At 40.4% G+C, this 22,453-nt stretch overlaps 1 protein-coding gene across 2 annotated transcripts in view; it reads left to right on the top strand.

Annotated features, from left to right (window-relative positions):
* Positions 1 to 19,736, top strand: part of SPATA6 (spermatogenesis associated 6) — a 42,124-nt gene extending 22,388 nt beyond the window's left edge. For both annotated transcript variants that reach the window (XM_041483501.1, XM_041483502.1), the window contains 3 exons: positions 6,297 to 6,396; positions 9,921 to 9,988; positions 13,820 to 19,736. In XM_041483501.1, coding sequence (XP_041339435.1) covers positions 6,297 to 6,396; positions 9,921 to 9,988; positions 13,820 to 14,000 — 349 coding nt within the window. In that variant the 3' untranslated portion in view covers positions 14,001 to 19,736. The remainder of the gene's footprint in view (positions 1 to 6,296; positions 6,397 to 9,920; positions 9,989 to 13,819) is intronic.
* Positions 19,737 to 22,453: the final 2,717 nt, after the last annotated feature.

The raw sequence follows: 22,453 nt of genomic DNA, 5'->3' as shown, positions 1-22,453 counted from the left end.
TCCTTGCTTTCATGGTGCACAGACATCCTCACACCCTCCTAGGAGATGGATTTTTCTTGGGGACTTACAAGCTAAGCCTTCCTTGCAGCACAGAAACCTGCAGCAAAGTACCTGTCAGAAAGAAAAGGAGAAATAGTGAGATGGATTCCATAAGGTCAAAAAGTCCTTTGAACAGAGCTGTGTGCTGGCACAAGAAAAATCCTTTCCTCAAGAGACTACAACAATCATGGGAGTATTTGACTATTTCTGTTATGTGAGAGGCAAAGCTACTTCTCGTGCATTTGGGATCAAAGGAGTCTTTTTCTTGCTCTGGAAATAGCATGCTTCTACTTTTGTTTCCAGATTGAAGTGCAGTTCGATAGCTTTTTTCATGTTCTCCTGGTTATGCTGCTGAAATGTGATCTTACCTGCTATAAAATTTAACAAAAAACCTAAGTTCTCTTTGAAGTGAGACAGAGGTTAAGTGTCTGGACAAGATGCCCTTCTGTAATATTCCTGTATTGTTTTACTACCATCTTTTTATATTCTCATTTTCCTAGTACTAGGGAAATAACAGCATGAAGTTAGATAGTGGTAATGATAGATATAATGACAGACACTAATAGATACTAATGAAATACTAGATCCTATGTGAAGCTTTGAAAACACCAGTTATCAGAATTTTTGGCTTCAGTGATCTTGAAAATGATCATCCCAGTATCTTGGGGGTTATTTTTATTGCACAGCAAAAACCAGAAACAGGTGGTTCACCTGATATTTTAGAGACTGGCATGCATCCTGAGACAGGGTTTGCTTCTGCAAGAGGGTATGTTTTAAGTTCTGAGAACTCCTGCTGAAAAGTAGAACACTGAAAAATATTGCAGACTTCTTAGGAAAAAGCTTGCTCTCAGGAGAGGCTGTACCTTGGTTTCCTGTCTGTTTCTAGCCATTTTAAAGTCATTATTTCTGATTTTTGGAATTTTCTTTGGTAGGAAGGTTTTGGGTTTACCAGTCTCACCTGCTGGGACAGCTTACTTATTTTGCATCCTTTAAATATTAACTTCTGGAATCAGCACTTGAAAATCAGTTATTTCATACTGCATTCTATGAAAGTGTGCAGTACCTAAGCCTTGTTTCATATTTTTGACCAACGTCTGTACTATTTGTCATTTTCATTGGTTGATTTTGCTGCAGCAGTAAGTAAATCTGAAATTGATTGCTGTCAGAGCCATTTTGTGTATAAATTAATAAATTCAGAGAAGATAGAACGTAATGGAAAATCTTGCAAAGAGCATAAGGAGGTGCAGCCAATTTGTGACAAACTAATGATTTAGTACCACAATGACTTCAACCTTTTGGGAGCAACTGCTCAGCTGGAGTATTGACTTTCATTGAAATTTCGGAAGCTGTCTGCCATTAAGTTTCACTTTTTACATGATGTATATTGCCACAGTTTTAAGGGCTGGATATGAAAAGGAGGGGGAAAAAAGCATTTAGTAATTTAAGAACTCAACACTGAACGTGTCTCAAGTGCTTCAAGGCCCATCTATAAACAGGGCTTTTGAAAGTAAGAGAAGCTGCATGGAAAGCATGAGAAATTTTACCTTTTTTTTTCCATGTCCTGCTGAAGAAGGAGAGCAAATTGGTGCACAGCTAAGCTGTCAGCTTCTGTTTCCAAATATTTAGGCATCTGCTCTTGATTTAAGGCCCTGTCTGTGTGTGGTTGTTCTTGCTTTGTAGTAATATCCTGCCACTGTGAAAGCAGGCACCCTCCTCCACTTTCAGCATTGTGAGAATGGAGGGGGTTTGTGTTGGTGTAACTTCATTACAATTCAGGCTTCTATGTACAAACAGAGCCTCTAAAACACTTCAGAGTTGCATCATAGCCATCATTCACTTTAAGAAAAAGCAAACCAAAATTCTGTCCTTGACTGAATAGACCAGGAAAACCCTGAAGTGCAGCCCAGCTTTTCTATTGTGCCTCCTTACAAAGCAGTATGCACTGCAAACCAGGTCCATCCTGCTGAGTTACCGCCTCACGTCTCAAAAATGAGAGTAAAGCAATGTCCTTCCCTACTAAGAATGCTGAATAAATACCTGCAGAGGTACAAAATACATGAGGCGGGTTTTCTATTTCAGAGTTGAGTATTTTTGGTTTTGCTGAGGCTCTCTCCTGTTCCATGTGTAGGTTCTTGCAGATTGTGGGTTTTTTCAGGTTATACCCAGCTTTAAGTGTTCTTACTCCCTCTTCCCCCCAGTTACAGTAGCGTTCTCTGCAGCTGTGAATCTGATACTACAGGACTTCATTGATTTCTGTCCTGTGATGGTTTGTCCTTGTGGCTTTGCTCAGCATGAGGACTGTGTCTTTGAAGCTGATGAATTCTCGTGGAGGCCACATGCACAGAATTGTTCCCAAGGCAGGGGAGTGCTGTGGTGGGGGAAGGGGTCACGAGAGCCACTGCAAATACTCTGCACAAGGTTCTGGCATTAATTCTGCTGATGTGAACTGTATTAATATCTCGGCTGAAATGTGATATTAATGTTTTTGCTGTGTGCAAGTGGATGATTGGATTGTCTGACATTTAAAAATTCCTATTTATTACAGCTCTCAAGTTTGCAAACTGCTGTTTGAGTAGAGTACATGGGTGGATGTATCCTGTTTGCATTTCTAATGGAGTATTTCATCCTAACGGATAAAATTATACATGAAAAGAATCTTTAGCACAAAATCTGCACTGTCTGGCTTCTTTTTTTTGTTTTTTTTTTTTTTTTTATCAAGGTAGATGTTGTCTGTATGACCTTAAAAAAATCCTTATCTCATAAAAGAAAATAAATGCCTTTTAGTCACATTACAAGGGAAAATGGTTCTGTTTCCTTGATCAGACTCAACACAACATCTTTGAAATTAATCTTGAAAAGTTCTCTGATTGATCTGGCTTTTTCTAGGTCACTGAGCTATATTTCCAAAGTGTTTATACAATCTATTGGAATCAATAAACAATTTAAACTGATGTAACTGCAGAATGTTTGCAAGTCCCAGGGAAAATTGAAAGTATGACAAAGAATACAGCTGTAGGAGTTTATTTCGTTTATCAGGACAAACAGTCATTGAAATGAAATGACTTTCCTTTGAACACTGCAATATGATAGTGACACCTTAATCACATAAATAAGTAGCTGGTCATTTTAAAGAGTTGTTATTGGTGATTTTGGGCAAATGGAATCCCTTTATTTATAGTCCAAGAAGCTGTGCAATAAAGCCTGTTTTATAAAGTATTTCCAATAGGAGTGTTAGAATGTCATAAAAAGGTTTCACTTCAGATTATAGTTGTTGTGTTTCAGGCATGATTTTATTTTTGTTTGCATTTCAGGCATGATTTTATTTTAGTTGCATTTCAGTTGGCAAATATTAACATTATTCTTTAAATGTGGATTAGACCCGATAGTTGTTGCTAAAATTAGACAATAAAAATACTAGAAAAGCTAATTAAAAATAAGCTGATACCATTTTTAATCACACTTAAGGTTTTGATTTTTTCTTTTTCCTTTTTTTTTTTTTTTTTGGTAAATGAAGATTGGGGGTCTGTGAGAGGGACCAACATTTGTTATACCACAGCGCACACTAGTGGATTGATGCATAAAATCACCCTAGAAAGAATTTAATAGTTCTCGAATTAAGTACTTAAATCTTCTTCTTGCAGACATAGCCATGTATTTTCTAACTGAATACAATAGCAAGCTGGGTTTTCTTTTTTTTTTTCCCAAAAGTAAATACATTTATCTCCAAGGATATTTGTAAATTTATGATTAATAACAAAGACCTGAAATCTTACATACGAATTTCATAAAATTTATTTCCCAAAGGCAGTCTATTCCAGCTTCCCAGAGCAAGCAACCTGAGTGTTGGAAGAGCAGCAGCTGCTGTATAAATAAGGGAAAATGCCATGACTTCATGGCTCTATCTTTTATTTGTCAGGTGGGAAATGACTCACTCTTACTGCATCTAGGATGCAGATTTTTGAACGTGCCTTTCAGAGGTCCTTTAATATCAGTAAATGTTGTAAATTCTAATGGGAAGCTATAAGATGATAGTATCACTGCAGACCCTTTCCCTTACCTCTGTTCTTTTAAAAAAAGAAAATGGGTTTTTTTTTAAACACAGGTGGTAGAGCGCATGCATTGTAATGCAGTACATCAAATGGGGTTTGACTGCATTAGGGAAATGAACATTACTTTCTGCTTAAGGGACTCACACTTCTGGTTTTTTAAAGGCAATGCTTTTCTCCCCTAACAAAATTCTCAAACCATTTTACTTCCTCTTAGAAGATGTTATGTGAAATCTTTTAGTGCAACAGATTGCTGGATTCTAGTATGCAAAAGAATTGCACAGCATGAATTTGTCATATGTGCTCTTGGGTTTGGAATTAATTGTAAAATTCTCTGGACAGTAATATGAATTCTGTAGTCATCTTGGTGAAAATTGCTGCTTGTAGTGATCCAAGGATTATCAGTGATAAAATCACTAGAAACATGGAAATACATCCCCATATAGATGATATGTTATATACTTCCAATATTGTGTCATTTCTTGGCACCCTTTCCTGAAGCAAAATAGAAGCTGAATTGATTTAAAGAAAGTCATAAATAAGCTGAAAATACTGGTGCTGTTTAGAACCAAGAGAGAGATATTTTGGGTATACAAACAACAATAAGTGAATCCAAGAAAGTTGCTTATATAAAAGAAAATAGAAGAAGATTACTCAGAAGCAGAAAACTGGTCACTTTCTAGTTACATTTCCGTCTCTATCTCTGGTAATAAACGGAATGCTCCAAAAGATTGCAAAGAACTCTATGCCCTGCATGCAACCTTCAAGGTAATCTGGCACTTCCCACTTTTGGGATCCTGCTTCCATTAATTTTTATATTGCCAGGCTGCTTGTTTTGCACTGAAGCTTTCTCTGTGTACTTGGTTTGTTCTTTTTGAAAGGAGCTGGGCAGTTCTTCAGCTGTGTTGAAATTTCTGGAGGATTGGTGAAGGTGAACTGAGCCAGGCACGATCAGACTGGGGATTTGAGAGTGATAGACTGGATAATGCAGGGAATGTGATAACTTGGAGAGAGGAGGGCAGAAGAGCTGGCACTGCCAGTCGCTGTACAGAGCAAACTGTGGAATCTCAGGGTTCAGAGTCATGCTGTTTCTCCACTCCATCAAATTTGGGAAGCCACCAAAGCATGTCAGTGTTCCTGGTGCTCCGCTGCAGGCGGGGAATGGCAGCTCGGTGCTGCTGCTCGGCAGCTCCGATTGCAGAGCCCGATCTGCCAGCTCACAGCTCGCCCAGTGCCCGTGCTCACATCAGCATGATGCCACATCAGGAGCTGGGATTTTCTGGGTGCCAAGTCAAGCTCTCAGAGCTTAGGCAACGTTGAAATGAAGATGCACAATCTTCATTTGGTGCTCTGTTTCTTTCCAGTGTGATGAGCTTGTGTAAGTAAGCATTTCATAGCTTCCCTCCAATTATTCTTTCCTTCTGTTGATGTCCCTTTTTTTTGAAAAAATACATTTTTTAATGTAATAACATGGTTGGCATGTAAATGATCATATTCTTAATATCTTTGTTGCCTCCCTTAAGAGACAGAATAATTATTGATATGAAATTTCTGTCAGCTTCTGAACTTGCTCAGAAGGATGAGCTTCTGAAAAGGATGCGAAGGACTTTTTGTAGTAAAGTGGAAAAAAATAATCCAAAACATAACAAGGTAAAATCCAAAAGTAGCTGTTTGTTTTAAATTACTCATACCAAGCAAGCTACCTAGTTTTTAGTAAAAAACCCCTCAAACTTAAAATGCTGTTCCTCTTGTGAAATAAAGACTGCAATTGCAAGTTTTTGACTCCATGCATTTTCCAATTTGCATGCACTGGGGTTACCTTTTGATTTATTCCAGTGAAAAGAACTTCATGTGTGCAATATTTCCTTTAAAGAGAGGCAAATGAAACCTGATGACTGGGAATAGTATAGGTTTTTTTATTCTGTAGGGACCACACAAACATTACAGAAGTGCTACTCAAGTTACAAAATCATCAACATTTTCTATGTTTTTCATCTTCTGTTGGTGTTGTGGCTGCATACTGTTTATGCACTGCTTTGAAATGTTTCTTTACTTGTACCCCAGAGGAGAAAAAAATCAAATTGAAACATTGTGTTCCAAGTAGAAGGAGGTAATGCGTGCTTCATAATTAAAAGGGAAAAGAAATCTGAATCATAGAGTTTTTCAACAAGAAAATATTTCTTCACTTTGTTTTTCCTCTTCCTCTTGCAGATTTAGTACTGGTTGGCCTTCACCAGCAAATGGAGATGAGATCCATAAAAGAGTGAAAAATATTTTAAGGACACACAGTGCTAGACAGCGCCTCATATTTGTAAGTTTGACTGCAAACTCAATCCTTTCTCTTCTCCAAAATGGCTGAAAAAGAGAACTGTGCCTACAGTCTTGGATTTATTATAATGTTGTCCTTTGGGACAGCCTTGATTGTAGAAATATGGATTTGGTGTGTGAGCTCAACTGTTTCACACTGATTTCAGAAGCCTCCTTGTCTTTTGCCTTTATGAAGTACAGGCAGCCCTCTCATGGCTTACTGAGAGCAATTATATTGGGGTGTGGGTTTTTTAATATTCTGATTCTCCACTCCCAATTTAAGCAAAAAATGTTACAGATGTGTAGAACATCAAGGCTTAACATGTTGTGCAGCTGCACATCAGCAGCTGCATGTATCCAGCTGTTCCTGGAGCTAATATTATTCTTCAGATGTGTGATTTTTTTCCCTTAATTACTTGGCTTTCAATGAACAGAGCTCTTTGTCTAATGAGATTACACCCGGGAACAGAATATTTTACCTTTGATGAAATTTTGAGGTGTGGTTTTAGACAGACAAATTTTTTCCTGTTGTGATTTTGGGAAACACAGTTTCTCAAAAAATGTCGGAGCATTGTACCAGCTGAACAAGAAGATTGTTCATCTGCAGAGAATTTAGAATCTTGAGTGTGAGGTGAGGCAAAAGAAAGGTAGGATAAAAAGGTTGGAAGGATGAAAGATGATTATGATACAATGATCATAATGATGATTATGATATAAGATGATGAGGAGCTCTGGCAATCTAACTCAGAAATGTTATTGATGGGGTAGAAGAGACATAAGTCTCCCAAAGTGGAGAAAGGCATCTTTTTTTGCTTCAATTTCTCTCTTAGAAAATAGAATGTTGACAGAAATCTGCTTTTGAATGTTGGTGCAATTTTAAGTTGCTACTGTCCCCAGCTGTCCACCTTTCCCCTCGGCTGCAGTTCCCTGTATCAGTGGGAAGTGGGATAAAAAGTGTGGGAGCCCTGATGTCCCCCCTCACCTTCCCCACAGCAAGGGCAGGTGCAGCTGGCTGGGATGGGGGATTGCACTGGCTACAGGAAACCCATGGCAGGAGTGATCTTTGTTGTCTTGACCCAGTCCTGCAAGATGGATTGAAGAACAACTGTTTTCACTCTGAAGTCCTTACTTATTTAGTTGTTTGCTTGTTTGTTTATTCATGTTCCCCGATTTAGCCATGTTGGGCAGCTCATTGTCTCACCTCATTCTCACTTAATCTGATTATTTTCTCATTTCTGTTCAATGTTCATTTTTAGCGTAGTTGTTGTTGTTTTTGTTTTTAACTCAGAAAAACGTTGTCTCATCCATACTAAGACTGATCTAGTTCATGCTGTACCTCCCTGAGTTATTATGTGAATGTTATGATTTTGTGAGCTGCTGCCTCTCAAATAGAAGATTCCCATGACATTTTTCTGTGTTTCAGCCGCTCAGAATAGGTACAAATCATGTCAAATGCTCCCCTGATGTTTCAATGAACTTGAGATAACAAACTGGATTTCCTGATAGTCCAACATCTACATGTAATGAACACTTGCACAGCCTGAACTATCTCCAGTGGTTCTTGACTGCTTTCCTCGAACAGCAGACCATGACTTTATGATAAGGAGAGTTGGATGATTGGTCACATGGTCTCTCCATACAGTCAAAAAGACTGCAAATATTGTGGTGGAATTCTTGAATTGTGATATTTTCTGTTGGCTTTCTCTTTGTTCACCTTATCACTTCCAGAATCAAACACTTGCTGAATCTTCACAGGGATTAATAAGCAGAGATGATACTGTGTACTCTTCTGTTGCAAAATCTTGTGATTCTGCCCTAAAAAATCCAGCTATTAGGGTATTGGGTCTTTAATTACCAACCTGATCAAACCAGTGCTGGCAAAGGACCATGTTTCTCACTGTTTTCTTCCACTGAGCAAAAGGAAGGGAAGGATGCTACAGAGAAGTCTTGTGGTGTCAGATAGTTGTGTAGAGCTGGCTCATGAAAGCTGTGCTAACAGCAGCTGACCTAATGAAAAAAAGAAAAAAAATATATATCCTTGCAGTGAGTGCTTTAAAATTCACCAAGATAGGTTGTGCTTCCCCACATGGCCCAAAATCGAGGCTGTGGTGCTGCTCAGCAGATGGCTGTGGTAAATTGAAAGTGAGGGAGTAGTAAAGCAAATGTATTGGCAATGTGGTGAGCAGATTCTGGCTCCAGTCTAGATCCTCTTCAAACTTTGAAAGGTTAAGAAGTACCTCTTACTCCGTTTCACTCCAAAGAGCCTAATATACTAAATAACCATTCCCAGAAGCATACAGCTGTGTCTTCCAAAATTTCTTTTTCATAGTGCTCTGCAAAATAGTGTGACTGGAGCTCTGCTGCAGATTCCTTGGGGTGTCCACTGTACCCTTCTGCTGTGACATTGTGACAGCATCGTGATGTTTCCATCTTCTTTTGCTTTCCAGAACATAATTTGCCTCTGGCAAATGCTGCAGAATTTTATTTACCACTGTACCCCATTTCCTCTTCAGTGCTTTGTAGTCTGTGACTGCTGAAGGAAGAGATCTCTCCTGTTTACAAACACACTTATTACCTTGTATTTCACCACAATAAATTCTCTCAAGTTTTTCCTCATCCATATGCTGCTGTTCAGCTTGCTCTGCGTCTTATTGCCATCTACCACTATATTTATTGTCTTTTCTCCCAGTTCTGTGTTGCCAGCAAGTGTGATTATTTTTACTGCAGTCTTTTTTCCAATTATTTCTCCTATAGCGTGAAAGATGACTTTGTTTAGTAATCCTTACAGCAATTGACTTGTGCTGAAAGCATCACTTAATATCACCCCTTAAGCAGGGGTCTTTGCTCTTCAGAGTAGAGTGAGCATGATTGTGTGTGCTGGAATTTCTACCATCCCATCTCAGGTGAGCAGCTGGCTCCCTCCACATGGGTGTTTTGTTTCTTTCTTACTTAAGAGGGCAAATTTGGGTTAATTAATGTCTAGATGGCATTTGGAAGGTAAAACTGCATTCTAGCAACTGAGAATACCTGACTGAAGGGTCATTAAGTGTATCAGATCTTTTTTAAAGTTCAGTAAGCATGTACTCAACCTTGGATATGAAATTCAAGAATTGAGATGTGTGCAATGCTTCTGCCTTGTAAAACATATGAAATGGATAACATAGTAAGTTTTAGGTGTTTTTTCCCTTTCCTGCAATGAACACAAAAGCAGTAAGTAATAGGTTTCATAGCATTTTGCCAATGTGTTTATTGGGATTTATTGAAGCTTCTGCTGTCTGCATAGTTCTCTAGATCTACACTGTCTAGAAATTCTTTCCAGTTTATTACCTTAAAATTATTAGCTGAATTGTACTGAACTTAATTAAAAGTGTTCATAAATGGCATTTGGCTCATTACACTTTGTCCCTTTCTCCCCCAAGAAATGTAAGCACTTTAATAGTCCTCTAAATGGAAAGAAAGTATTTTTGAAATGAGATCATTGTAATCAGAAACCAAGGTAATGAGAATTTGATTTCTGGGTTTTTTTAGGATGATTTGCCTCAGACAAGAGAACCTGCAGATAATATGCCCTTAACTATGAGTGAGCTGCGGAGCAGGTATGGAGTTTTTCTTTCACCAAGACAAAGCAGTGATACTCAATATTGCCCTTTACATTTAGCTACAAATTTCTCTTCCCATTTTGAGCTTTGTCCTATATTGCACAGGAAAAGGGTTTCAGGAGCCATTACTCATACTGAGCTTACTCACCTAAAAGCAAAATACAGTTAAATGTAATTGTGCCTTTGATGTTGTTTGGCACTGTGTCAGTATAATCTTCATAAAACACTGGGTTTGGAACTGGACTTGGCTATAAAAATGATTCTTGGGCAGATGTTTTTGGAATTTGTCAACCAGAGGGCAAATGTCACTTTTAAAATAATCACTTGTTTTGGTTTTTTTTTCCTTAAAACTAGAGGAATGCAAAAATAAATTTAAGTTTATTTACTAATATGGTTTGAGGCTGAATTTTTGGATTGTCATTTTTTGGGGGTTTTTTGTGTTGGATTTTTGGTTTGGTTTTTTTTTGGGTTTTTTTTTTTGTTGTTGTTTTTGTTTTTGTTTTGGCAAAACAGATATTTGGAAAACAAAAGCATTTTCCAAAAAATACAGCTAATTTATATGGTATAGTTTAGTGATTTAGCATGCTGTATTTCAGAAGCTTTCTTGGAAACCTGAGATCTTAAAAACCTGGTTTATGTACATTAATTACTCTGTGTACTCCTCACATACATGACCAGGGTTCCATTTGAATAATTTACTTATAAGGTACCAATTAAATTGATTTTGATCACTTCTGTAGTAGAAGTTACCAATACTGATGTTCTGTGTGTATGCCCACAGTATTTTGTACAATGTTTTGGGTATCTATTGGAGGAAAGATACTAAGTATTGGAAGTCTTTTTTGGGCTGCAATAGCTTTTCTGGTTTTCTTTCTGTTAAGGGAGAAGTCCTGGAACTGTGGTGCTGTATTTGAGGGGTGTTGTCATTAGAAAAGGCTTTATTTTGATAGTTAAATATCACACACTGTTTTCTAACAATGGCACCCCAAATCATCACTATATACACCTGAAAGGAGGGTATTTCAACGTGGGTACCATAACAAACCAAACAAACAAACTTCTACTTGAAATTTATAAGCTCAAAAAAGTTCATTTCTGATTTGCTGGCTTCTTTAAAAATCCCTGTGATTTGTAATCCCCTCTGTGCAAGGGATTACTTCGATTTCCATATGGTTGTGAAGTTGCTGCTGCAGTTGTGTCTCCTGTACCTGTGCTCACTCCTGTATTCTGTGTAGACTTTCTGCTCCTTTATCCTTTGTCCTGACAGCTGGGGCAATTGAATTGTTTAGGATGTGTTTGTAAGACAGAAAGTGCAAGTTTTTGTTTTGAGGCAGCTTTGGGACTTGGGAGATTTACACTGAAACTGCAGACCATGAAAAAAAATGGAAAATAAACCTTAATACTCCAGAATCCTGAAGTGATGGGATATGAAGTGTGGCACTTGGGTTGGGAAAGGACTGCTCCTTGGTTTAGAGGCCAGCAGCACTGGGGGTGAGACATAAAGGCCTCGAGGACAGTCAGATTGCTGAGTGTTTGCCACAGTGCTCATAAACAGGATACAAGGACAGAGACAGAGTTCATGGGAGGACAGGGTACTGTCGACCAAATGCTGGCAGTAAAGTAGATGGATGATTGAAAACCGCTGGGAGTAAGGAAAAGGTCTGTGTTTTGTGAAATATTTAGTATATGATTCACTCAGAAAAGAACTTCTGGGACTCCTAAAGGAGATGTATGAGGGAACAAAAGCATATGACAGGTATTTCAGAGCAGGGAGTTGCGTGCAGAAATCCTGCTGTTAATATGATTTGTGAGTGTAATTCCCAGATTGCTTAGCTTAGGTTGTCAGCTGGTTTCCAGTTGAGACAGGAGAGGGAGTCTTCCCTGCCTTGGCTGTAGCTCTGTCCAGGTATCTTATGCACAAGGGGCTGGCTAATGGAAATGCATGAAAACACACACCCCTCCAAAAAGAGAGAAGGGAAGATTTGGCCTTTTTATAAGTATTTTTCAGTACCAGAATAAGGAACTTGTAGAAGTTAACTGTTAGTTTTTGAGTCTTTACTGCAATTAAAGTGTTGGGTTTTGAGTGTCTCTAGGTAAATTCAGCTTTTAGGAGAAGAAAAGGCAAGCACAAAGCTGCTGCTGGAAATGGATTCCAAGGAAAAGAGTATCAGAGCTGTTTGTTGTATAGTTACAAGTGGTGTGCCTGCTTGTTGGCCTGAGAATTCTCTGTCAGAAGTGAGGTACCACAAACTGCAGGAAAGAGGTGAAGCTGCAGTTGTTGATGAGTCCCCAGGGTATTGACTTGTCTGCATTTGACACAGGCTTGTATAACTGCTCTATTGATTTTGGTTGATAGGTTGGTTTCTTTGTGTCCAGAGTGTGAGGCACAGTTAACTCGGGATGATAAACAGGTTTAAATTTGCTCCATGCCATTGACTGACTTTAAATGATGGAGCCTTTTTGAGTAAGTGTGAACATGGCCTTCCTCTCTTTTTAATGTTGGAGCCACACAAGAGGTCCTGTTTTATTTGGTGTAGGTTGGCATCACCCTAATATTTCAATGTAAGGAGTTTAAAAGCAAAAGCTGTTCCTTCCTTTTTTCTTTTTTTTTTTCCCCATGGGGCAGTAGAAACTTAGAGATGTGAATTTAGAAAACTGATCCTACATCTTCCTCTTCTTCCCCCTTTCTGTTCTTCAGATGAAAACCTTGTGTTTTGATGCAGCTGAATACATGTATTCATGGATGTGGCCTAAGGTTTCTTTCAGTTTTGTCATATGTTGGCAGATAGTAACTTGAGGATGAAGTTTTAAGTGCTGGTCTGATTGCAGAAGACACTAGCATTAATAAATGGCATGTATATAGGAAGCTGTAAAGCTTCCCTGCGAAATGTAATCCATTTCCTAAGTGAAGATGGTCACCTTAGACTTCACAGTTCCAGTTTCATTTCCCAGAGAACATTTGCAAAAGCTGAAGATAACTCAGTCCTAATTTTTAAGTGTCTTAAGTGCATAAATCTCTGAGCAGATGTGAAAAATGCCATCTCAGTTGTAATTTTTTTTCTGATGATTTTTGATCTTCTTGTTTCATGCTTTATTACAGGGAAATTGCTCATTTAATTATATGACACAAACCTTTGTTTTGAAAGTATCAAGAGGAAGCAGATAGTCATGATGTTGAGATATAAACTATTCAGACTTGTCAGTGTTTTGTAATGATTTGCAGAGTATAAATTTCACTTCACAGATCTCAGGAATAATTTCTCAAAGCAACTGAAAAATGAGCCCGTATTTGTGTTTAGTATTAAAACAGTGACACAGAAGATGGGGTGGGGAAGGAACCCTGGATTGCCAGTATATCAAAATGTAGGTGGTAGAAAACTTAATCCATGGTGCTTCCAATAGAGCACTTTACAGCTGCAACCACAGTAATTTAATATCCCCCTGATAGATTGTCTTCATATTGAAATAGCTGCTTGTGGTTACAATTTCACCTTCAAAGGACACAAAAATCCTACTGTGTTGCTCTTGCGTAGTCACACAGCCTACAAAAATACAGCAGAATTACTGAGGGTTCTCTGAAAACTAATTCTATTTGGGGGCATTACAAAATGTGCTCAGATAAGTGGGGGAGGATTTGTGTGAATGAATAACATGGGAGGGGGTGGTTCCCATTTCTTAAAAGTAGCTGCAGTGCAGTTTTTATTTTGGTTTGTGGAAGGGAATCCATGCTAAGCAGTTCTACATTGGTGTATCTGCTGGTTTTGTGCTGCTGATTCCTCTTCCATATCTTGGTTTGATCATTGTTTCTTATCTTCTTTCCTCTGACAGTTCTCCAGTGCAGCAGAGCACTCCTGTTCACTTGGATAGTGGTGAACGTTGGCCTGGTCCTGCAGCTGTGTACAAAGAGAAGCCTCACAGAGCAATCTTGGAGGAGAGTCTTGCAAAAATATATAGAGAGCTGTATGAAAAAACTGCTGGTGCTGTTTCAGAGCACAAAACACATTCCTGAAGGCAACTCACCTGAAAATGCACAGTATACAGTATTTGCAACTAAAGCTATTTTTATACAACAATATTTGTACTCTATTTTTTAAGGTGTCTTATGATTAGGCAGGGCTTTGGAGAAATGGGCATTTGGCCTGGGCTGAAAAAAGGAAATAATTCACATTTCACCCCCCAAAAAAGAAACAATAATCCCTAACAAAAAATCCCCTCCACAATTAAGCAAAATGGTGTTGCTCCTTTGAGACTCTGAACATAGAGAAGACTAATAGTTCTGCTGGACATTCCTGTGTGACATCAACTCAGATTTCAGCTGCAGCCAGCTCTCATTAAATATCTACATCTATTTGTCAACTTTAACAGAATTGGTTGAAGAATCAGTATGTCCTGGTGGGCAGAGAGGGGACCCAAAGGAGAAGGTGAATGTGAGTGCTGGTTTAAAAGTGACCCACCTAGGACAAAGAAAATTGTTTTCTAGACAATTGCCTTTGAATAGTTTATTTTGGAGAATGGCAGACTTTGGTACTGTAGGACCCATAGGAGTGTATTTGAAGTGGTTTTGAGCACCTTTAGTCACAAGTGTTTTAATATTGTGAGATTTTAAAAGAAAACCACCCAGCCCAGCAGCCTTTGTGTGAGATGAAAGGTCATCTTCACACAGCCTTTGCATTTGAAAGCTTCCACGTTCTCCTAAATGCAGCCATGACATTTGCCAGTACACTTGTCATTTTAAAAATATGAATAAGAAAAGACTGTGCAGGGGGAAAGACCAGAGCTAGTCAGCAAGCTCCTTGTGTTCTGCACAGGCCTTCTGAAATTCCTGCATCACAATCCCACCTAATTTGGAGCCTGTCCTTCCCGGTCTGCTGGGATCCTGTTGGCAGCAATCACTTCGTTTTTGCTAAAGGCCACCAAATGTTCATCAGCAGTTCGATGCTTTCCCCAGGGATGGAACCTTTTCAGCCTTGCACTGAGCAGATCCCACATTAGCAGACCAGGGCAAATTGCCCATCCATTGAAAAGCTGAATGTTTTAAAAGGGCAAGAGTGTCCATCTCCTGCTTCCCCCCAGAATGCGGAAAAAACAAATGCCTGTTCTGGCTGCCTCCCTCTCTGAGCAAACAGAGGCAGCTCCACCGATGCCATTTTACCTGTTGTGATTAGATAGAGGATAAAGCTAGCAGTACAGATGGCACAACATATGACTGGAACCTGCCAGCATGCCTACATAAACAAAAAGTCAGTCTATTCTGCCTTCCTTCCTTTAATGCTGAGACAACATAATTGACTTGAGAAAGCAGTTGGTGAGCAATTGCACTGGTGGGAGAGCACGTGGAGGGGCTGTGTGCTGCTGTTTCAGGCAAGGGCACTCTCAGAGGAAGTGTCTCACATACAGACATTTCTATTTCTTCTAACTGTTGGACAGGTTGAAGTGGATTAACACTGATAACTTCCTGTCCCTGCTGCCATTTAGCACATTAGTGCTTTCACAGGGCATTAGTGGCAGCCTCTCATCTATGGAGAAGTGCTGAGTCACTCTGTGGGGTACCCAGACACTTCTTACTGCAGAAGGGAAAAGCAGAACTTGCCCAAGCTGTGTCCCTGAAGGCATGGAGGTCATGGAGGGTTGTGCTACCAGGACCTGGTGTTCACTGCCCTCTCCAGTGACCCTGTGTTAGTCCACAAAGGAAAAGTTTTCTTCCTGCTCAGAGGAATAGCTGTATTGAAGTAGATCCTAAGTAGGCAGGGCAGATTCTGAGAAATACTTTCCAAGGTTTTGGTGTAAAATTAATCTTGAAATCTGAAGGTTTTTGCAGTTTCCTGTATGTGTTTGAGCCATAATATTCAGTGTTCTCCTGGTATCCTGCAGTTTTCATTCAGTACTCTCTGTGCATTCCCTCCCCAGTGTCTCAGCTGAGTAAAAGTTTAAGTCTTCTGAAGATTGGCTGCTCCCCTCTGGCCTGATCTGGCTCCGTGACATAGACGACCTCTTTGATTTTTCCCTCCCCAGCAATCTAGCAGATTTCAGTCCCTGTTTGTTCAGTGTGTGAGAAGGCCTGAATGCTGAGGGATTGTTGTGGGGTTTTTCTGTATGTTTGATGGAGGACACAGTTTGCCATGAACTGAATACACGAGGGGATGAGAAAGGTTGGGGGCCACTATAAAAAAGCAAGGTGGTGCTTTCAAAGGGTCCAAGGAATGGCTGGAGGATATCTGTTTGATTCCCTTAGCTAAAAAAAGGAAGCATATGGTAATATGGCAACCTTCAGTTCTCATCAAAGATTAAAAATTTTTCAGCAAAGGTGAAAACTGGATGAGAGAAAAAAATGTCATTATTGAATTTTGACCAGTCATTTTTGAATATTCTCAGATGTAGCCTTCTTCTACAACATAACATCAAATGGAGCAGGCAGTCTCTGAGTATCTTTGGCCCTGCTCCAGCTGGGAGGGAGATGTGTGTTCAGTGTCTCTCTGAATCAGCTGCTGCAGGAGATGTTCCTCTCCTGGGTCAGAGTCATTCCACAGCTCACGCCATGATACAGCAAAGAGTGCTCTCTTCCAAGCACTGTGCTGGAAATCCAGTTTGGAAAATGGAAAACTTTCCTCTGGAATGTGACTTCAGAACCAAATTACTCTGATCTGTCCCTAAAATCTTCAAGGCACTTTGTTTTCAGCAGCATTTTCCCTTTCCCTGTTTGCTCAGGTGGCCCTGCCAGCACACACAGCTCTGAGCGCGGCTGCTGCTCTGCCCCTGCAGCCTGGGAGAAGGAGAGGTTCAGGCACTGACCCAACACAGCAATAAACTCTAATTGTTTAGTGCACCTTACCTTCTAATACAATTTAAATCCCTTCTCTCAAATGCAAATTTTTAGGTGCCTGAGAGGAGCTTTAAATAGCATTTTCTGTGCTCATTCCTTATCTTTTGCCATCCACAAAGTTCCAGTGACAGTGGGATGGCATAATTCCACCCCTGTCGTTTTAGCTCCTAAAGGAGAGCTGCCTACTCAAATCTGGCAATAATGGGCCAGATGAGGAGAGAATTGGAGCTTTTCTGTGGAGTCTGTGTCTCTCTTGCCCTCCCCAAGTTATTATAACCCACGAGTGTTCTCACCAAAAGCTGTTCAGCATCCAGTGATGCTTGCAGGATGCAATCAGTGCAATATTTTAATCACTTTCATTTTAGTGAGTCAGACTCTGCTTCCTACTTGCTCCCTTCCATCTCTCCTATGAATAACTTGGTACAGTTTAGGATCTTGGGCTGGCTTTAGACAAACTGCCTGCCCGTGTTCAGAAGAAATGCAAATCCTTGGCTGACAGTAGCTGCTTTGGAAATCACTAAGTCATTGACCTGATGTGAATTAAAGGCAAAAATGTCAAACTCTTTAATGATTTGCCTTATCTAAGTTTTTGACTTAGAGGAAGAGAAGTTTAAATTGCTCCACTGAGGATAAGAAGCATAGGGATGGCTGGAGTAATGGGAACAGGTAGGAGCAGCTTTGTAAGATAGATGGGGAACAGTGTTTATGCTCCAAAGCTGAGCAGCTTGGGAAGTGATGAGGGCTGTTCTTTAGATTGTGCATCACATGTTTGAATTTTACTATTACTTCAGAGGCTGCCAAAATTATCAGGGGAGAAAAAAAATCTACCTGGAGATGTTCAGAATCTATTTTTGGGGTAAAATAACAGAACATTTAGCTCAGCTCAGTCTTAAATAGTCTTTTCCAAACTCCTTCTCATTGTTACCTCAGCTGTAAAATGGGGAGTTTGTGCTCTGTTGAAGCTTAATTAAATGACTGTGAAGTGCTTTGGGATCCTGAGGTGAATGTTAAAGAAATTATTTCATGGAAGCCTGGCTGAAAAGTCCCATCTCATCTCCAGGTTACTAAAAGATCTTTATTTTAATTTTACCAGATTTATTATGTTTTAATCAGACAATTATTAAACAAATCTTAATCAGATTTAATAGATTTCTAGCTTGATCAGAGAGGGCTAGAAAAGATAATGAGCTGCTTTACTACATGTGCTCTTAGGAACTAATCTTTGCAGTTGGTATCTTGCTCAGCTTCTGTCTCCTGCATGATCTCGGTTCATATCCTCACACTGATTGCTCTTATGATACCTTTTTTATCTTTTTTTAAATATATATTTTTTTCATCCTGATGCCTTAGTGCTGTTTGCTCTGTGTACTAACCAGCACTGTTAATATCTCTCACATCATTTACAAAGGGTACAATGTGACAGTGGAAAATTTTGTGTGGTGTGCCATGGGTTTGTCAGAGAAAGCTGGAAGGAATCTCTGCCTTCCCACTCCATGTATGAGGAATAATTTGGTACATAATTCTGCTCTTCCCAATTTTTAAGCTTGAAATGTTTTTTTAAAACACTGAACTATGCAACAAAATTCTCAGCCTTTTAGCAGTGTCTCTTGCTGTATAAATCTGGTAAAGTGGAATCTCTGGGTCATGGTGTTAATTACTTCAATGGTCATGGAGTGACCATTATCAGGATGCTGAGAATTTCTCATGCGATTTGTTTGGTAATCAAGGAATTTGAGGAAACTCAAGTCAATGAAATTGAGCCTCTTGGTTCCAGTGAGAACACTTGAAGCTGAGAGAGGACAGCACTTCTAGGGCCAATCTTGATGAGCTGCCTCCCTGACAGAAGGGGTGTCTGCCTCAGGTGATGTCTCCTGGACCAGCAGAGAATTGGTCTTTGCCCAGTTCCTTTCAGTTCCAACAAATGCAGCAGCCTTGTGAGAAGTGATTGAAGCCCCCAATATTTCTGTTTCCATTGCACAGGAGCTATTAAGCACAAGCCCCCTTGATTACTGTTGGCTTCTGCTGCTTTCCCCATGGAATTCAAAACATCATCAACCAAAGCCCTTCAAAGACGTGGCTGTAGCTCCTTTTATCAGTGTTGGCTTGCCAAAGGCATGGGGTTTGTTCCCATTTTATCTTTGAGAGAAATTCTCTGAAGTGCGGTGATAATTTGTCTGGATGGCAGCATAAAGGAACTGTAATCTTTCTCTTTGCTTGATCTATGTGGAGATTGTGCTTTTTCTTGGTGTGCATTTCCCTTCAATTCTGGGTGATTGCCTCTGGCCCAGCAGAGAACTCCTGCAGCCTGAGCAGTGGGATCTGAGCCACCTTCTCACCTCCTCGGGGAAAGGAGTTTGCTGCTGCAAAACAGCATCCCTCCTGGTTCATGAGGATTTACTGATCCTGAGGAGACAGCACAAAAATTCTGTTCTATGGCCAGGCCATTGCACACTCCTGTGGAGCTGATGGCATGGAATGAAGAGAGCTTCACACAGAGCAGGGTGGGAGCCTGGGAGCAGGGCAGACAAGGAGAGTGTTCCATGCCTGGCATGCCATGAATTACGCACTTCTATACCATAGTGTAGGAAATAGCCTGGACAGCTCCTGAGTAACAAAAGCACCATTTACATCACTGAGTGGTGGTGAATTCTAATGCTTGTATTTGTATTGTTACCCTGACTGTAGATGTAGGAGCTGTTTCATTCAGGATTCCAGTAGTAAACACTTTCTAAGAGGTTGCTATCCCTGCCTGCCTTGTTTTCACCACAGTCATCTAGTGTTTACATACATTTTAGCCTCTGTGCCATTTTTGAAGGCTTTATTTGTCTCATTTATGTTTCTGGTTTGGATAATACTTAAATATGAAATCCATCTGGGAAACATATTGTATATTCACGTCGAGGGGTAAAACCAGTTTTTAATTAAAATTTTATACAGCACTTGTATTTCACTTTGTCCTGTTTTATTATGAAACACTTCAATCTTCTTCCTAAAACACATATGTCTTGTGCGTTTCAAGATGTTCCTTGTTGCTCATGCAGAACCAGTTTGGGAGCTCTGTCAGCACAGTGCCATATGTTCTGGGCTTCATTTAGCTTCTCTGCCGTTTGTGGAGGCAGCAGATTGGATGGAATGCAGCTCAGCTCGGCTCCATTCTTCTCTTTGTAAACTTGTCAAGAGATAAAAAAAGCAGGGAGAAGGAAAACACTGAATAATACTTGAGTTCGAGTTGAATTATCAAGAAGTTATGGGAATGTGGCCAATCAAAATTGAGGTTTCTCATGTATTTGAGGATTTGCCTTAATTGCAGCTTTTGCAGAGCCTATAAATTGATGCATCCCAGTCTTACACCCAAAACCAGCCCTGAAGATTGAGATATAACCTGAGTCATTTGGAAATGACAAGCATGAAGTGCTTGATTTTGATCTGCTGGTTTAAATTAAAAAAAAAAAAAAAAAAAAGAAAGAAAAAATAAGTGAGTAGATTTCACAGAATATTCTGAGCTGGAAGGGACCCACAAGAGCCAGTGAGGCCAGCTCTGAAGTGTGTGGTTCATGCAAGGATCAAAGCCTGCCCTCAGTCATGTTTGCAGCAAGCTCCGACCCCTGGAGCAGGAGCAGGAGCAGGTGGAGGGGTCCTGCTCCTCTGGTGCCTTCTGGTTCTGTGAGGGTCACACTCCACTTTTTAAGTGCCTGGTACTGAAAAGAGGAAGCTCAAGAGCGATGGTGCCCTCCTGCTAAAACAAACACACACAAACCCCAAAAAAGGTCATTTTTCTTACCAATCCATTCCTGTTTCTTCCCTGCCCCCCATCTTCTTGACCATGAACCAGTGGGTGCCATCAGCCTTTGATCCATGGCTGGTGTGTAGGCTCAGCCCAGCTGGTCACTGGCCATATCCAGGGATTCCAGGCACTGCCCTGCTCAGAGACTTCAGGACCACCACAGTGGCTTTGACAGAGGACCAGATTATTTCTGTGATTCTGTAACTACAGCTTCAAAACAAAACCAAACCCAAAAGAACAAGAAACTGGCAAAAAAGGAATCCATATTTCTCTGTCTCCCCTTTTGCTGAGGTGTGAGGCTGGAGGGGAAGGGCACGAGCAGCTGCTTGATGTGGCTGTGGAGGAGTGGGGAGAGAAACTCCTGCAGTCCTGACCTGAGGTCGGTCAGAAATCACCAGCTGGAGTGACATGAGTGTGAACCTGGTTGAAGTGACAGGCAGCTCAGCCCCTGGGACTCTATTTACATATGTTTAAAACAAACAAAAGAAAGCTGCCTTTGTTCCCTAGGAAAATCTATTTACTTGGCATTCAACTCGTGTATAAGCTGGAACTTCTTACACAGAAGTAGAAACAAAGCAACTGACATTTCTGCTTTGATGTGAGGCTGCAGCTAAGATTTGATTTTGAAATATGAGAGTAAACTGAAACTACCTCCAATTTAAAGGTGGATTTTTAATGACCTTAAAAGTTTTGAGAAGTTTTTTTTCCTCTTCCCTTAGGGACTAGAAAAAATTATAACAGTAATCTTACTCATAGCTGTAAGTCTACAGAGACAGTGGCTGTAGGTTAATGAAAAATTGACACTGCTACTTGCTGTGCTTCCAGCAGAATATTTTTTTACTTCAAACTGAAGTGAACTATTGCACTGTGTGAGCTGGTTATGAGTCTCACATATTAAACTGGATGCTGCTTTTGTGGAAGCCAGAGGAGCAAGTCACAGAACAGCATTTCTGGTTGGAACATATGCTGAAGTAATTATTGGGTTCTTAAAATGGTTGCCCTGGTCCTTCCCACTGAAATAAAGAAATAAAGAATTAAAGAAATGAAGAATTAAAGATTGCTGGGTTAGTCTAAAGCAGAGAGGGGCAGAGGAGCCATTCCCAGTGATCTCCATCTCAGTGCTGTCAAGCAGCCCCACCACAGTCCAGCAGAGAAAGCCCAGAGCAGGAACTGGGTGTTGTGTGTGCAGATGCTCCTGTTTTGCACTGTTCCACCCTGCTCCTGTGGCACAGGGACTCCTCGGGGACTCCCTGTGGCTCACAGTTGTTCAAGTGCCCTCTGCAGTTTTTTTGGGAACAGCTTGTTCCTGGGAATCAGAAATGGCACCAGCTCGGCAGCTCAGGCTGACTTTGCTTCGGGCTCTGAGGACAGAGTGACTGTTTGTTGTCCTTGGCATGGTGATGCCATCTGGGCCTGCTTGGACAGCAGGGCTGTGATCCTGCACTGCCTGGAATTCCAGCTCCTGCTGGTGAGATCTTGGGCTCTGCTGGAATGGCAGCACTGGCAGCTGGGTGCCAGCCTGTGGCAGATGGAACAGCTTCAACCACCCCCGTGAGCTCTGCTGGAATGGACACACAGAGGTGTTGGGATTGCTGTGAGACAAAGGGAGGGAAGGCATGAAGCTGGCTTCAGGTGTGATACAGCATCCCAAGGCTGGAATTAAAGAGACACTGGATGTCTATAGGGCTCCCTGCTCCCCTGGAAGGATTTTAGACCCATACCAGTAACAGTAGGAAGGAAATTCCCATAGGTTCTTTCCAATAGGTATAATTATTATTATCATCATCATCGTCATTTTTATTTTTATTTTTATTTTGTTATTTTACTCAAAAGACAGGAAGGGAAAATCAGACAAGAG

This window comes from Pyrgilauda ruficollis, unplaced genomic scaffold, assembly GCF_017590135.1.
Source record: "Pyrgilauda ruficollis isolate IOZ18807 unplaced genomic scaffold, ASM1759013v1 scaffold6, whole genome shotgun sequence".
Lineage (NCBI taxonomy): Eukaryota > Metazoa > Chordata > Aves > Passeriformes > Passeridae > Pyrgilauda > Pyrgilauda ruficollis.
This window is presented reverse-complemented; position numbering and strand designations above follow the sequence as displayed.